Genomic DNA, 16,832 nt, shown 5'->3' on the forward strand with positions numbered 1-16,832 from the left:
GTTTTCTTTTTCCAAAGTCAGCACTTTTGACTCAGGTGCAGAAGCCAGGTTAGGAGGAGAGAAGCTAATATGCATCTGAACAGCAGTAAGCTTTTACAGGCTGGAATTAGGAAGGTTATTGTATAGCTGAGAAAACAGAGGCTGTGAGTTTACCCGAGTTTCAGAGTATCAGGAATTTCTGATTTCTCCTTCAAGTTACTGCATGACAGAGTATCAAAATACACTGTGGATTTCAGTAGTTTGGGTCACAGCAGTCTGTCACAGAAGTGTGGCTGTTAACATGAAATCACACATATGGAGTTAAGTGTACTTTACAGGAAGTCAGAAAAGCAGAGCAGGCTGTCACAGTTTAACCTGCCCCTTTGCGGGTGGTTACACAGCAGATCTGTGTATATAGAGATACTTTTCACTCAGCAGGCTAGGGCCTCTTTTTGGAATAAACGATTAGCTGCGCTTCTTGCCAAAGAGCTGTTCTCTGGGAAACTCACACAGCACTTGTTGCACCCGCTGCACCCTCTGAACTTCATTAGAAATGTATGACGGCGTTATTTTGTCCCTGCTGAAAGCAGCATTCAGTCCTTGCGGTCATGTTAATGCATTAGTTTCACAATTCAGAATTTGGTAAGCAGGCTTATCTTTATATAGTAGTGCACACATACACATGATTTTGACCCACTGTACCAGGATCCCCCCCCTCATTGCAGTCGTTTGCTCAGCCTTTCCCAGGAATGCTACTTTTCAGGTCTTTGGGAAAACCTCTTGTGCAAACTCGCCTCTCCTCATTGAATTGTGTGAAACTCTTTCCCAGCACGGTAAACACTTCGTGAAACAGGGCAAGTCTCAGCCATTCACTGCACTCAAATCTTCCCCGGAAGGGAGGTGTAGAAGCGAGCCTCCTCCCGGCTGGGCTGCACGACCCGACGGATGAGGGGGGACCCGACTTATTGGTGGAGGGGCAGTGCTTCCACTTGAGATGTAGAACCCGGTACAGATCTGGCAGCCGATGTGTTGACATCCACAGGCGGCGGGGGAGGCACTAGGACGCTGGGACGGGCGGGCGGAGCCCCGAAACGGGTGGCGGCCCGCCCCGTGCGGCCGCCGGGAAGGCACGGACAGCAGCGGAGTAGGGCAGCGCCTCCCGGCGGGCGGGGCGAGGGCTATAAATCCACCCCGCGGGCGCAGGCGGGTGGCGGTCGGAGCGCGGCGGTGGCAGCGTACGGAGAGCGGCTCTTGGGGGCAGGTAGGGGCGGGTCCGTCTATCTATACCTACCTACCTGTCTATCAATCTAAGCTATCTATCAGTCTAATCTATCTATCTGTCCTGCCGTTAGTCTGTTTATCCATCAATCCCAGTTAGCCATCCAACCATCCAGCCACATAACCTCCCTCGTGAGCCTTGCAGCCAAGTCCATTCGAGGGTCTAGCACTGCATCATCCCATCTTTTTTTTTTTTCTTTTTCTTTCTTCTTTCTAATTTTCCTGCTTTTTTTCTTTTCATTTATTTATTTATCACCTTTTCTTTTTCCTCTTCTTCTTTCTCCTTCTTCCAAGCAGGGTTTTTTAGCTGCTGGCGAAGCAGGTGGAGAAGTGGCAGGGGCTGCAGGCTGGCAGCTGAGCCGTTCCCCAGCCCTAGCAGCGGCAAGGGCAGCTGTTGGATGCTGCTGTCACGGCTGAGGCTCCCGTGGCAGCAGCGGGCTGGGCTGGTAAACAGCTGTGAAGCGAAAGCACATACTTTATTACGGAAGTTGACTACTGGTGCTTGTTGCTCTTGTCTCTGTGCTGTCGCAGCTCCATGTTGTCTTTGCAACAGATGATAAACTTGATTGACATCCACAATTTCCTTGACAGTGGTTTCAGTGGGGCTACCATCTTATTGTGGTCTGCCGGGTGCAATAAATTATAAGTCCTTTCAGGCACTCTCAGGTTCACGGCACTTTAGTGTAGTTTTGTAGTGGAGGCAGTCTGTGTACTGGATCTGGTGAAAGAAGAGATTTCACTCTGCAGTGAGGATGTTTTGGTTAGTGCTTTCTATTCAGTTATGGTTTATGATTTCCCTATGAAACACTTGCAAATTCACCTTGCTTACCGTCTTACCCACTGTTTTATGAAGCCTTTCATGTCCCATTTTGCACCCCACCCCCAGAATAACTGGGGATTCTTTTTAGGCTCCAGGTAGAGATATCTACCAGCTGTGTGATTTTACTTTATTTATTTATTTCTGACTTATCTATTTAAATGAGGCTTGTGTTTTGGACCTGGAAAGTGCAGTAGTAGAGGCATGGAAGAGGCAATGACAACCTGAAGCTTTCTGTCCAGATACTCTGCTAGGTTTCACAGTGCTTTGACTTCCTCTGACTTTTTGTCCACATTTTTTTTTGGACTTGAGTGTGTCAAAAATATACAGCTGCTGAGAAGCACACCATTTGGGGGGAAAGCAATAGAAATAGCCTTTAAACAACAGCTATGAGGTACTTCCACACGTGCAAGCCTGCCTTGCTGTTTTTAGTCTTGGCTGTTACAGGCATAATTTACAGCAGAACTTTGGCCAGCAGCACTAAGTTTGTGCAGTTTGAACTTGGCTCTGGGAGCGTGTTTTTAAAAATCTTGTGTTTTCTTAACCAAAGTCTAACAGAGTTTGACATAGAGTGACTCTGTTCTTACCACATGTACTGAAGTCAACAGCGAGCAGCTAATGCTGTACTCTGTCCTGTGTACAGCAAGAGCTTAATGACTGTGGATGAAATGTAGAACAGGAGTAGAAGCAGCAAAAAATAAGGTTTTCCAAAGTATTTGTATGATCTCCTGAGTACTAATAAGCACCAGGGCCTTCAAGAAGAATAATTCATCAGTGGATTCAGGAGAAACTGGTGTGTGATTGGACATACAGAGTTATCTGGAAATCACTTGTACAGTGAAAACAGTTTTTAATGTAGTGATGAGAGACTTCTTAGGAGGTGTATGGTTTCTGAACCTGATATTTTTCAGCACAGATAGAACAAATGCTGTAGCATAACAGTTTGAGGAACTGCAGGCTGTGACTTCTGAATGTGAGTTCCTTGAGCTGCTGTTATGCAGACACAGAATGGGCTGGGCTTCAACTTGAAAACTTTGAACCAAAACATTCAGGGTATGCCCAATCTCAAGGAATTATTTCATCTCTCAGTCCACTTAAAACATTAATTTTTCTTAAAATATTAGGTGAACTGAGAGATGAAATAATTCCTTGAGACTGGGCATCCTCTGAAATAGCTGGCCTAAAATCCAAAACAAGCTAGTGGAGGGGGAGTAGGAGATCTTGCCAAAGTGGGATTTTTCATTTATTTCTCTTCAGAAAACAGATCTATATACTGGTACCCTTCATTCATTCATTGGTCACTTCACCCCAGGTGGCAGCAGGATGGAGATGCCGATCATTTAGGTGCCCATGGAATTTGGCAACAGCACAAGAAGTGATGTGGGTGTCCCTGCTGAGGGAATGCTGCTGCATGTACATGCTGCTGTTTGGGAACCAGCACCTTCCCCACCTAAAGCCTCCTTAAGTTGTGTTGTTTCTCCCCTGCACAATGGTGTTTTTTTGTTCTTGCCAAAACAGAAAGGAATGCTAAAGCCACGACAGATTATTTAAGTAGATCAGAAGAATGCTTGGTGACAACAGCAGGATTCCCCAGTTTTCTTTGCTCCCAGGGAGAATATTATTCTATACTTTGAGTTTTCCTTTTGACGGTTACATAGGAATATCACAGTGCACCTTGAGAAGCAGTTTGGCATGGGAGCCTGGTCATTAATAATAGTTCTAAACCAGATGAATAATTTGTTCTCACAGTTCAGGTGGGATTAACAGTGAGCTGACGTGAGAAAAATTATTTGACTCAAATTATTAAACCAAAGTGATGATTTTTTTTTTTTGCCTGAAGTGCAACATGCATCTTCTCATGGCCAGCTTAAGGGATTTTGGCAAACTTTGAACTTCCCACAGAAAACACTGTTCTTTCACTTAACCTTATTAGAGCTGTGTTGCACTAAATGTGGAGTGTAAACATAATATTTCCTGCTTTTGTTGCCTCAAAATGGACAGAGTGAAAGAAATTATACAGATGGGTGAAAATGGCTTGAAGTTCTTTGGAAAGAAGATGGCTAAGAACAGTAAAATTCTCAAAAAATAATACAAACTCTAATTATAGTTCAGCAGCATTTACATCACGCATACAGCTGGAAGCTTAAGGCAGCAAAAGCCCTTTTGCTGTCAGGGGAATACAGCCTGGGAAAGTGGTGGCCTGTATTAGTTAAATCCCAGCAGTATTCAGTAGCAGTGACTTTCTCTTGTTGCTCTGATTTGACTACTGGGAAGGGAAACTGCAGGAACCAGGAGATGATGACAGGTGCAGCAGCTGCTTGATACGAATATTGCTGAAATCATAGAATCACCAAGGTTGGAAAAGACCTCTGAAATCATCCAGTCCAACCATCCACCTATCACCAATACTTCCCACTAAAGCATGTCCCTCAGTTGATTCTTGAGACCAAGTGAGACTTCTAGCTGACAGACTTTGCTTCTGACTTAGAATCCTCACAGAAGTGCAGAAGGGCACACTGTACTGTCAGTGATGCTGTTTCTCCAAACAAATGCTGTTATATGTAGATAGCCCTTCAGCTTTTAGGTGAGCAGTGGTAAATTTACGTATGCACAAAGGTGCTGTCCCTGTCACCTTCTTGGTGGAGGAGTTTCTAGACTGCTGGGGATCTCCAGCTGATCAAGGAAGCAGCAGGTTTCCCCTGTTCTATCTGTCAAAAACTGCACCTGAAAAGTGGTGAATGTATGACTTTCTAGTACTGGAAAGTCATGGGAAATATTCTGAAACTGTTTAAAAGGCTTTTAATATGGAATTCTTGTTTTCAGTTTCGGTAATGTGTGTTGCTACTGATTATTAAAAAGCTGGGTTAGGTCCCTTGGAAATCAATGGCTATTGAACTTGTTTCTCTCAAATGGTGGTGTTTTTTCCTATCTATGTCACTTCCAGAGCTCTGGGTAACTTCAGTGGAGCCAGTCAGCGGGAGATAATCCCTATTGTTAATTCCCTTTGACTGCGGAGTTGGAATAGCAGTAACAAACCATTCACAGCTTCTCTCAGATAGGTGATCATGTATCATTAAAGTGTTATTATGACATAATTAAACTCAATTCAGAGCATCTGTGGGAATCAGTACCATTACTTAAACTCAGAAAGTGCTTAGAGAGTGAAGCCTGCAATTACCCAAATTTCAGACTCAAATGTGAAAGCTCCTATGTTAACAATGAGGGAGACGAGTTTAGTTTTACTTTTAGCTAAAGGCTGATGCAGGATCAGGCCTATTTTGTTTCCAAACTGGCACAGGAGTATTGTCTTTGGATGGCACCCAGCAATTTGTTGTCAACGGGATGTTCTCCATCCAGCAGAGCTCCGTGGTGTGCGTGTGGATGCACAACTGGACTGCTTGTACTGATGCAATTTTCCGCAGCTACATCTGTTTGTACGAAGCAGGATGTATGTCAGTTTTACTGCTCTAATTTTGTGTGGCTGATCACGTTTCCTATGTTTCTTTTGGGTTTTGTGCTACTTCCTTTCAGTTAATTGTTGCAATTTTAATATATCTTTTTCATCTGTCAGTCACTTTGACATTTTTTTTTTTCCTCTTTATAGCTGGATGTTGATCCATGCAGATCTTCCCTTTCAAGTCCTGTTTTTAAAATTGGATATTCAGTACTTTTCTGAGCCTTTAACTGCCCACTTCCTCTCTGAACTAAGTATAGCATCAAAAGTATAGCTCTTGTTCCTTCTTTCCTACCATGCCTAAGACCAGTCTGTTAGTACTGTATGGGTGATGTAAAACTTAATGGAAAGAGCAAACCTTAGAAGCTAGTGCAGCATGAAAACCTAATTAATTAAAGCATTTTTTTTTCCCATGTTCTTTCAAGGTTCTCCTGCTGTTTTCTTGTCATTGTTAGTTTGGTTTGACATTTATTTATTTACTGAATTAATTACTTGATTATTTCTTTTCTTGCCATTTCACCACTCTTATGACTATTTATCTATAGAATTCTGATGTTTAGGAAGAAAAAGTAAATGATAGGGATATTAACTGTAATGTCCCTGAAGAAGATTCTGTAGATCATAGTCATAGAATCATTTGAGTTGGAAGGCATGCTTAAAGTTCATCTAATCCAACTCCCCTGCAGTGAACAGTCATCCTTACAGGTAGGTCAAGCTTGGTGGAAGAACTGGTGTTCAAAGCTTAAGATCTGGAATATACTTTATGTACAGGAATATATTTAATAGTAAGCACAAAGTGTAATGGAAAAGAAGTTAGGAAAGTAGAATAAAACATTTAAAGGAAATCTTCTTCATTAGAAGAGTAAGCAGACATCTAGACAGGAAATGCACTATTAGAGGAAGGAAGGATTGCTCTTGTTGTGAGTTTTTGGTTTAACTTCCTTTGGGAAGCTTGTGTGCACCTAGTCAAGCTAATGATGTCATTTTCTTTCTGCTAGGATTATTGAGTGCTCTAAATATACTTTCTATGTATTGTATGTAACATTTCCCCACTAAATTTTAGGATGCATTTATATCCTTTGGCAAATTGGAACCATATTAGAGTATGTGATTATTCTGTGAAATACAGGCATTGCTGTGTTTAGTGATGACCCCTTGTATTTTGATGTGTTTAAAAAGTATTTTATTTAAAAACATCACGTTTTTTCTCCCTCATGGAACATATTGCATTTATTTTATGTTGTGTGTATGTGCATACCATGACAGTGTAAAATCCCAATTATGAATTGCAACCTGTGCCTGAGTAACCCCAGCCTCTCTTATAAAGAAGGTCTGGAAAGTGATAACTTGTTTTCACTACTTGATGCAAGAGATGTTGACCTGGAGTGTGGATGGATAAGGTATTGCAAAACATCATCTGAGGATAAAAAATTGCTTTCTCATCACCTTGATGGAATTTGGAAGTTCTTATTGTAAGAAACATGGAGCACTTGATGGTGTTAACTTTGATACTAACCCACTGACCTCTTACCTTATGATACAGACAATGGTATGTTCAGCCCTTAGGAAGATTATTTTGTATCTGTAGATGTTGATGCTTGTAGACAATATTGCTGTTACCCAATTCTTGCCCTGAGTAGTTCAGCATGTACTAATGCTTAAGTTTGAGTAACTTTATAATGGGAATTCCCTGGGAAGAATGAACGTTGTGTCCTTAACACAATGACCATTTGTGTAAAGTTCCAGTCCTGGTTAAGTTCAAGAATGCTGAAGTTCTTTCCAGAAAAGGGGACTGAAAGCTTGCAGGAACAAATGATATCTATAAATTATACTTAAAAACAAACAGAAACCATTGGACACTTGTTATGGAAAACTTCATCCCAGACATTTTGGCAAGGATTATAGAGAACTTATAATAGCAATGAGCAAGCAATTTTAATAGCTGGTAGAACAAGTAGTCTATGAACTCAGAAGCTGTAACCCATATAGTATGACCTAATGAATAAATGTAAATTGAAACACATCAGCAACTTTTGTCATGTTGTTTTGTAATTTGATTACTTGTATTTGCAACATCAACATGAAAATGCAAAATAAAAAGAAATTATTATGTGTTTGTAAGGGTGAAGCTTAGAGTCCAATAGCATTCTTCATCTCTGAGTATACCATGAGCATGTCCCTTCTGGAATAATCTCATCATGTTTTTGCATCTAACTTGCACAGAACCACCCACTTTTTGAAGTAGTTGCAGCTGGGCAGAAGCTATGAACTATTAAAGCATGGCAGATTGAAAATAGGAGGGGGTGGGGAGCATAGCCTGACACTGGTGAGCTGCAGAAACAATAGCTTGTTTCTTGTCTGTTTAGACTGCAATCTTTGTGGCAGAAGCCAATCTCCTTCCATGCAATGAAATGCTAAATATGTCTTTGCAGTATTCATTTTTTGAATCCACCTCCAAAGCCCAGATATTGCTCAGGTGTCAGGGTTTGTACTTTGCCCTTAATTTTTAGTTTAATCTTTGCTTAAGACCTTTCTGTTTGCCCTCAGTTCAAGGGAGGGTGTGGGGAAGAATGCTGAGAGGATTCTAGGAGTGCTGTGACAGTGAGAAGAGACATGCTGGCCTAGTAGTGTGAGAAAGCAAGGCTTGGAAGACATCTTCTTGCTCTTTGATTTTTATTCACTCTTTAGCACTACCACTCATGACCTGGAGTTGTTTAAAGCAAAACTGGCAGTAGAACAAATGGGCATAATGAATTTCTAAGTAAATTCCAGCTGCCACTTAGATATTGAATTTCTTCTCACCAAGGCCCTGTGCTCCTCTAATGCTATGCTGTGCTCTGCAAGGAGTGCTTGCTGCCATGTCAGCACTGAGCAGTGGCTGCTTGAGGAGGTGAGTGGGGATAACAGTATTGTTTGGAGCTAAAAACACTATTTGGTGCTAATATTAAAAGCATGAGGATTTCTAAGCTTTTTGGAATGATATTATTGGAGACTTTATTTTCCACTAAGATTTCCACCAGTTTCAGATGCTAAAGAAACATGAATTTCAGGGTCTGTAGTCTATCTTTCCTGGACTCGTGTTATTATACTCTAAATTGTATTGGGAATTGCTGAAGTAGGGGGGGAAAAATCACAACAAAAACATTAAGACATTGAAGGCTCTCCATTTCTGTGCCAACTATTGCCCATTATATTGTGGAGGAGGTAGGGGTGTTCAGCATAGGAAAAAAAGAAATGGAAGACATGGACTTTAGATAGCACTGCCACCTTTTGTGGTGTTACATTTTACTCCCAAGAAACATGGTTGGACCCCAGACCTTCCAAGGAACATTCTTAATTGCATCCCACAGGCAGAATATTGTGCAAATGGTATTGCAACAGTTCTCTCCAATTTACTCAATATCTGTGGAATAGAGAGAGGGTTTGCTTTCAGTTCCCTTTTCTTTGATGTTACTACCAGTGCTCAGCTGCCAGAGTGTATCATGTTTGTGAAGAGGAACCAGGCCCTGGTCTGAGGAATTGGCAGTGTAAGGGCTCTGTCTAATCCCAGAGTGATTGTAGCAGAACAACTCTGCACTGGTGCCAGCCACACAAGGGAAACAGATGGAACAAAAGGACTGGAGATGAGCCTTGAGATCTGTTTTCATACCCACAGTGGTATGATGAAGCCATAGGGAACACTGTGGGGCTTCACCTGGAGCCCAGCAGACCCACCACTGGCACCATCATTGTGGTCGTATCCTTGTGGCTTAACTCGACTGTTACTTGGCATGGGACTCAAGCTTTTGGCTGAAACATCTCAGTTTCCTAATCAGATTGATTAGTGCATGACATAAATCTCAATTTTAGAATGTCTAAAACTTTAAGCCCTAATTATTTTTGGCTTTGAGAACTGCTGTTATGATCCATTATGCTATTAAGAACCTATTTATTTATTTATTTATTTTCAGACTTCAGCTTTATTTTCTACTAAAGCATGATTGTGGAGTAACTTCAAAAAGGGGTTGGAAGGGAATGAAGCCTAATTGGTTAAAAGCAACAAAAAACATAAGGGTCGGCAATTATCTGTGCTTTAAGAAGGGTAACAGTGATGCACAGAATACCTATGAACCTGAATGCACCCTGCCACTCTGAGGCAGTATAATTGCTTCAGATTCCTGATATTATTTTATTAAAAAATGTGCATTTTGATAGGAGAGTTTAATCGATGTAAAAGTTAACTGGTTATTAGCATTTAGTTGAAAATCAAGAGGCTGATGTAGTAGTAACCAAAGGCTAAGGAAAAGTATCGTGTCCCAAGTAGGTGAGTGTCTTCAACTTTTGACACTTGCTGCTCAGCTTAGTTAGATACGTAACTGCCAAGTCATGTATTTTAAAAGGGGAAGAGCTCTGAAAGAGTCACTTCTGTTAAAACCTTTTCTTGATTTATTGTGTGAAACTATGCCAGAGAAAATCAGTAATTCAGACAGTACACAAAGGACCTCGTGACACCAGCGCCTGTAACAAAGAATAGCTTAAAGAGGGCATAGTGTGGGCAGATGCTTATGCATGAACACTTTTGGATGCTTGTAAGATGATTAATTTCCAAGCTAATCATAAACAGGAAGATTTATAACATTTGTTATGAAATAACTGAAATGCAAACTGCATATAAGACACTGTGGAATATAACCATACACTGTTGCTATCAGTTGAGGTCCATGAGTCTCTGTGTAACAGATGTTTGTGTTTTTGTTTTTCCAAGTTCCTCTCCAGCTCACAGAGACCATGTATATATATATTTTTTCTTTTAAGTCAATCAGACTAGCTCACAGTTAATCACTGGGAAAGCTCTATTTGGCTATATGTAAGGTTATAAATGCTCTTCGAACATCACAGTAACTTTTTTTGCCTTGTTGTCAGTGTTCTGAGCTGCTTGGTTATTTTTCTGACCTGAATGTGATAGGTCCAGAGCTTGGGAGACATGATCTTCAGTGTCCAAGGCCTTCTCCCTTTTCTCTTAGCCATTAAATCCTCACGAGTATTTAGTCCCATGTTTAAAGTGACTGCTGCCACTCCTGCTTGCTGATCTTGTGGTGGAAATGCTGCCAGGCTGTTCTGATGAAGTTAATTTCTTATATGTCAGTATTATATCTCAAAAGGAGAATAATATCTACTGCCAATGTTTAAACAAACTGTTTTGAGGAAATCACGTTCTTTATGAGGCATTTAGCCAGGAGTCTTTGCCTGTTCTTTGTTCTCCATGATACCGTGTAAATAAAGGTTGGGTTTGAGTGCAGAGGTAAATCCTGTAGTACTTGAAGTTGTTTCCTTAGGCCCTCATGAACATGGGACCAGCCTGCTTGACAGTGCACCCTGTGGCATGAACCTGAACATCCCTGTGGGTGTCTTCAGCAGAATAAAGTTTAAAGCAAGGTAGGGCCATAGAATGGAATCATAACATCATTTGAGTTGGAAAGTACCTTTAAAGGTCATCTGGTCAAATTCCCCTTCAATGAACAGGGATACCTACAGCTAGATCAGGCTGCTCAGAGTCCCATTCAGCCTGCTCTTCAGTGTCTCTAGGAACAGGACACCCACCACCTCTCTGGGCAACCTGTTCCAATTGCCACCCCTATTGTAAAAAAAAGATAAATAAATTCCTCATATCCACTCTAAATCTACTCTCTTTTAGTTAGAAGCTACTTCCCTTGTTTCATCAAGGTATACTGGAACTTGCTTGATTTCTGTTCTTGGAATGAATTAAACCATGTATATTATGATTATGTAGGGTTTGGTATGTGTGATTGCATCATTGCTGGTGTCTGAGGATGGATAAGCTGACGTGCAGTTTCTTAGCTCCTTTGTTGGGATCCCTGTTCTGAAAAGCCAGGATGCTTTGCCAGCTGAAAACCTTTATTTCCTCTTACTCAGAAAAGAAAAAAAAGATTGCTTTACAACTTAAAACTGTAAGGTGCATCTGCAGTGGATTCAGCTGACAGCTGGATATAGTGGGAGTCTGCTGGGTGGATGTGGCTTGTCCAAGAGGGAAGAACGTGGGACCTTTTGCAGGCTGAGTTGGCCAAATGGAGTGAAAAAAAACTTGTTTTTCTCCAACTTGGCAACTTTACTCTACTGCATGCAGATATAAATGAACTTTGTATTATGAATACTTCTGTGAGGCAAGTGCTTTTGCAATTGATATAAAAGAATGCCTGTCTGGTTATTTAGGGAAGTTATGCAGTTACAGTAGCTTCATGCTACCCTGTCACATAAGAGGGGAGCACAAAGCACCTTTTTAGAGATTTTTCAAACCTCTATGCAATCCAGCATCTTTCTCTTTGGAAAATTAGAAGGTTTTTACAGTGGATTCAGATAGCAGGGCTTTGTTTGCCAGCTCTCAGGAAGAAATAATGTGGTGTTGTGCCAGCTTATCACGTCTGTTCCTTAGTTGGAATATTTCAGGTATTCCTGATACAGACGGGGGAACCTAGAGCTTGTAAATGTCAGATTTGAAAACATAATGTGACTTGAAGGCCTGGTATCATTCCAAAAGTTAGAACGTGGTGCACATTGGGCTTTTGTTCAGCAAACTTGATGGCAGAAGTGTAATCTGCTGGTCAGCACTTCCTAATGTTGGTTCTTTCGGAAACATAGAGCAACAACTTTGAACTATTATGAAAACAGGATTGTTTTTTAAGGCTATAAAAGACATCCATGTTGTTCTTTTTGGCACAGATTTTTGGTCATTTGTAGTCAGTGCTCTGACTCCCTAAAAACCTGAAGCTGTCCTGGGTAAACAGCTTTCTTCTATGAGCGCTAGCTGTGGCTTTGTTCCCTGAGCCACTTACTGGAAAACTGCAGGGAGCCTGGCTTCTTACTTTCCTCCTTGTAGAGAAAACATGGAAAATCCCTTGTACTTCTAGCCTTCCAGATTGCATGTAAATATTTTCAGCTTTTATTTTCCTTTTCTGCCACACAGAGTTGCTAACTGTGTAGAATAGCACACTGCACAGATGGCTGTGATTTCAAAAATATGTAATGCTGTTTCTAAAGCATCACTTTCAGTTGCTTGAAACTTTGGCAAACTTGATTTTGCGTGTTCTTTATGATTAAGATCCTTAACAGCCAAAACTGGAGAAAAGGGGTGAATCTGTGACTGATGGGGAATTAACTCTGTCTTGACTATTCTGACTGCTTTGATGTCTTGTTGTAAATTTAGATTACAGATTACTGGGAATGGGAAACTAAAGCAAGAGATTTAGAATTTATATATATATAAAGTGATAAGGTAGTGATAGATAAGGGTAGATAAGGTAGATAAGGGTAGATAAAGGGTAGTGAAGCACTGGCACAGGTTGCCCAGAGAGGTAGTAGATGCCCCATCCCTGCAGCCATTCAAGGTAAGGCTGGGTGGGTCTCCCAGCAACCTGCTATAGCAGTAGGAGTTCCTTTTCATTGCAGGGGAGTTATTCTGAGTGACCTTTAGAAGCCCCTGCTGACATAAATGGTTCTATGGTTGTATATAACAGTTCTGCTTTTGCTCCTATGACTCAAGTTGTGGTGTTATATACCCATGAAGCACTTCTCTAAACATAAAATTCACTCTTCGCCAAAATTTCCATCCAGTTGTATAGCTTCCAAGGTTTCCTAAAATCTGAAGTCATTTACACGCATGTTGATGTCAGCATTTATTTGACATTATCCCTCTCAATCAGTGTTTGCTATTTCATAGCTTCCTGCTGTGGTCATTCATCAGGGCTTCAGAGGAAGCAGCCTCTGGCACTTTATCTCTGTGAAGAGAATGAAATATTCTGTTTTCTAGTTCCCAGTTTGGACTGATATATTCACCAAACTGAAGTACAGGCTGGTCAATATGCAGACAGTGCGTTGCATCTGCAGAAGGATATTGCTGCACCATTTGTCTCAGTACTCATGTACTCTGGGGCTCCACTGAGTTTTTCCAGTTTATGTGCCCAATTAAGCAGGGCAGTGTGATGCTGTGCCTTTACTAGAGCAGGATGCAGCATTCTTCCCTATGGTGGTTTTGAAACTTTTTATTGCATATGCTGCATTGGTGTGCAATTAAAAGCATGTTGTTTTTACTCAGTACATGGTACTGCTTGGTTTGTTCAGGTCAAAACAGGTGTTCCCATTCCAGTTTTACTCTTGCTAAAAGAGTAAAATGGTGCTTATGAGCATCTAATTTAGTTTACATAAAGCAGAGCTCCTGGAAAAGGAGCCTTCATCTGAACAAAAATAATGTTTAATTTAACTTTGAGAGAAGATGTTTGTGTAGATTTGGTTATGCCTCCTTTCACGTCTGAAATGAGAGTTTTCATGCGACTGAATGCTGCAAGTTCTGGGGTTCAGAGGGACCCATAAGCATCATCAAGTCCAACTCCAGCTGTGCTGCTCCTTGCCTGACTTATTTCATCATCCTCTGTTCTGAAGCTGCCAAACCTTTGTTTTGATCTTGCAGCCTTAACCATTCTTTAATCTCCTGTTGTATGGGTGTGTGTACATAAATAAACCAGGGTATGTTTTACAGGAGATTCATAACCCTCTTGCAAAGCTGTGTTAAACTATAACCTGAGACAGTGATTATTGGAGGTGGTGGAGGGGGAGGACCTTTATTTACTTCTGTATCTTTGATGCAAGCTGAAAACAAATATTTCTTCATCTTCACAGATACCAGCTACTGACCATGTCAACAGAGTTCCAGGATGCTCACCTTGCAGAGGTGAAACCTCTGGTGGAGAAGGAAGAGGTAATTATCTTAAACATTTTTAAAGCTTTTGTGTCTTTCTGGGTTCCTCTTGCAACTGTGTGTGTATTCTTCATTCTAACAAGCTGCATGGATAGTCAGGCAAGAAACTGATGGTGCAATAACAGTGTTTTTTGTTAATAAGGCAAAATTGAGTTTTAATTATTGCTCTGGTTTTGCTTTTCTTTAATGCTGATTTATTGTGTGTGTATATACATATATACACACACATGTATGTCCACAATAAATATATATATAAATATATATATATATTCCTGAATAATTACAGTTCTGGGTTTATTTTGAACAGTTCCAATTGGACAAACTCAAGTAGATCCACCTATTCCTGTTGACTTCTCAGTGCAGAGAAGGACCTGGGGGTCCTGGTGGGTGAAAAGCTTAACATGTGCCAGCAGTATTCTCTTGCAGCTTGGAAAGCAAATGGTATCTTGGGCTCCATCGGAAGAGGGGTGGTCAGCAGGGACAGGGAGATGATTGTCCCTCTCTACTCTGCCCTTGTGAGACCCCATCTGGAGTACTGTGTCCAGATCTGGAGCCTGCAGTACAAGAAAGTCAGAGAGCTGTTGGAAAGGGTCCAGAGGAGGGCCACAAAGATAATCAGAGGGGTGGAACACCTCCCCTGAGAAGACAGGCTGAGCAAGCTGGGCTTGTTCAGCCTAGAGAAAAGAAGGCTGCGGGTTACCTAATTGCAGCCTTTCAGTACCTGAAGGGAGCCTATAAATAGGAGGGGAGTAAACTCTTTGGAAGGCTACATAACAGCAGGAAAAGGGGAAATGGTTTTAAGTTGAAGGAGGGAAGATTTAGGTTGGATGTCAGGGAAAAACTCTTTGCCATGAGAGTGGTGAGGTGCTGGAACAGGCTGCCCAGAGAGGTTGTGGATGCCCCATCCCTAGAGGTGTTCAAGGCCAGGTTGGATGGGGCCCTGGGCAGCCTGGTCTAGTATTAAATGGGGAGGTTGGTGGCCCTGCCTTTGGTGGGGGGGTTGGAGCTTCATGATCCTTGAGATCCCTTCCAACCCAGTCCATTCTGTGAATATTCAAACAAACCTCTCCTCTTTGTTTCTTGAATCAAGGCTGTGATTTTTCTTTCACTTTCCCCAGTGACTGTCGTTCTTGACACGTGGTGACATTTTCTTCTAGTTTTACACTGAGATTCCTCATTGCTTTAGCTGCTACTTTCATTTTTTATTCTCTACCTCCTTTTGAGTAAACACTTCAGGAAATTATTTCCACTTACGAATGTAATGAAATGTCTAGAGAAACTTTAAACACAGGTCCTGTGCCAAGGACATTGCGTGAAAGCAGAGCTTTCAGGAACTAAGATCCCTTTCTAATGCCAGTGTTCAGTAGCAGCAAAATGAAGCAGAAGTTCTCTGGTTACTGAAATGTTTTTTGCTGCAAGGTTCAGAAATGTCTTATACTGAAGAACTTCCTGGGTTTCTGCAGAATGTAGATGAAAATTTGATATTTTGATAAGGAACCTTGTATGCTTTTATTCACAGTTGCCTTAATTTTTGTCTTTGTGGGGAAAGTAGCAGAGTTAATCTGGTTTGATCACCTGTTAGGCCATCCTTATCCTAGACAGAGGAAGTTTGTTATAGTATTTAGAGAAAGTGGAAAAATGATTGCCTCGGAGAACACTCAGCATGCTAGGACTAGTGGTGGAGATTGGCGTTGAGTGGGTGATGCTCTCTTAAGTCCAATCTTGACTTACTGTGTACTGCGCTTCTTTCTATAGCCAATTCTTCATTTCTGAGTGGTGATGGAGCCCTATTTCATACACCGTCTTGATAGTTGCTGTGTCTGCATACACCTTCAGTTTACAGACCACTTGGAAACATGAATGTTTGAAATTAGCTGTGTTAAAAGGTCATGAGTCCAACAGTACAGATAAAAGATTGTTCAAGTTTAAAAACATAGTCTATAATGAGTGAACTTTAAATCTTGGGCTTGGGGTGGTGTAAATTGATTTCCACAAATTCATCAGCTCTTCAGATACCTGACTGCATACACATCACACACCCTAGTCACCTAAAGATCACAGCTTTAGAGTTACATCACATTTGTGGTTTGGACTGAAAAGTTTAGAAGTCCATCCTCTAGATGGTATTACCCAAGACAGAGTTGTATTGCTTCCAATACCTTCTATCCTTCATTTACACAGGATTTTAGGACTGCATGATCTCCTTGTCAGGCTACTAAACTTTTCTTTTTATCTCTGTACTTCTCCCCCAAGATTTGACTTCCCTGTCCCTTATATTTTTATGATGCTAATATAGGGGACACAGAGGAGCTTGTTGGTAATAGCAATGGTTAGATGCAGGGGTGGATATTTGGACATTCAGCAATATTCAAGAAATGAATGAGAAAGAGCTCTCCACTGGAGAATCAGTGGGTCAGAACCAGTGTCTCAGTGCATATGCAAGTGCAGAACTTCTAACTGAAAAAGTTACCTGACTTAATATCCTATAATCTCTTCACAGGCTATCACTCGCCTCCTTCCAGACTTTGATGTTCAGGTCAGTGAAGCTATTCTTC

The 16,832-nt window shown here is 41.2% G+C and overlaps 1 protein-coding gene across 1 annotated transcript in view; it reads left to right on the forward strand.

Moving 5' to 3' along the window:
• The first annotated feature begins 1,089 nt into the window (after positions 1–1,089).
• NDRG1 (N-myc downstream regulated 1) overlaps positions 1,090–16,832 on the forward strand; it is a 39,022-nt gene continuing 23,279 nt past the window's right edge. The window contains exons 1-3 of the mRNA XM_072328841.1: positions 1,090–1,240; positions 14,199–14,277; positions 16,778–16,813. Of these exons, the coding sequence (XP_072184942.1) occupies positions 14,215–14,277; positions 16,778–16,813 (99 nt within the window). The 5' untranslated portion in view covers positions 1,090–1,240; positions 14,199–14,214. The remainder of the gene's footprint in view (positions 1,241–14,198; positions 14,278–16,777; positions 16,814–16,832) is intronic.

This window comes from Excalfactoria chinensis, chromosome 2 (genome assembly GCF_039878825.1).
Source record: "Excalfactoria chinensis isolate bCotChi1 chromosome 2, bCotChi1.hap2, whole genome shotgun sequence".
In the NCBI taxonomy this organism is placed as follows: Eukaryota; Metazoa; Chordata; class Aves; order Galliformes; family Phasianidae; genus Excalfactoria; species Excalfactoria chinensis.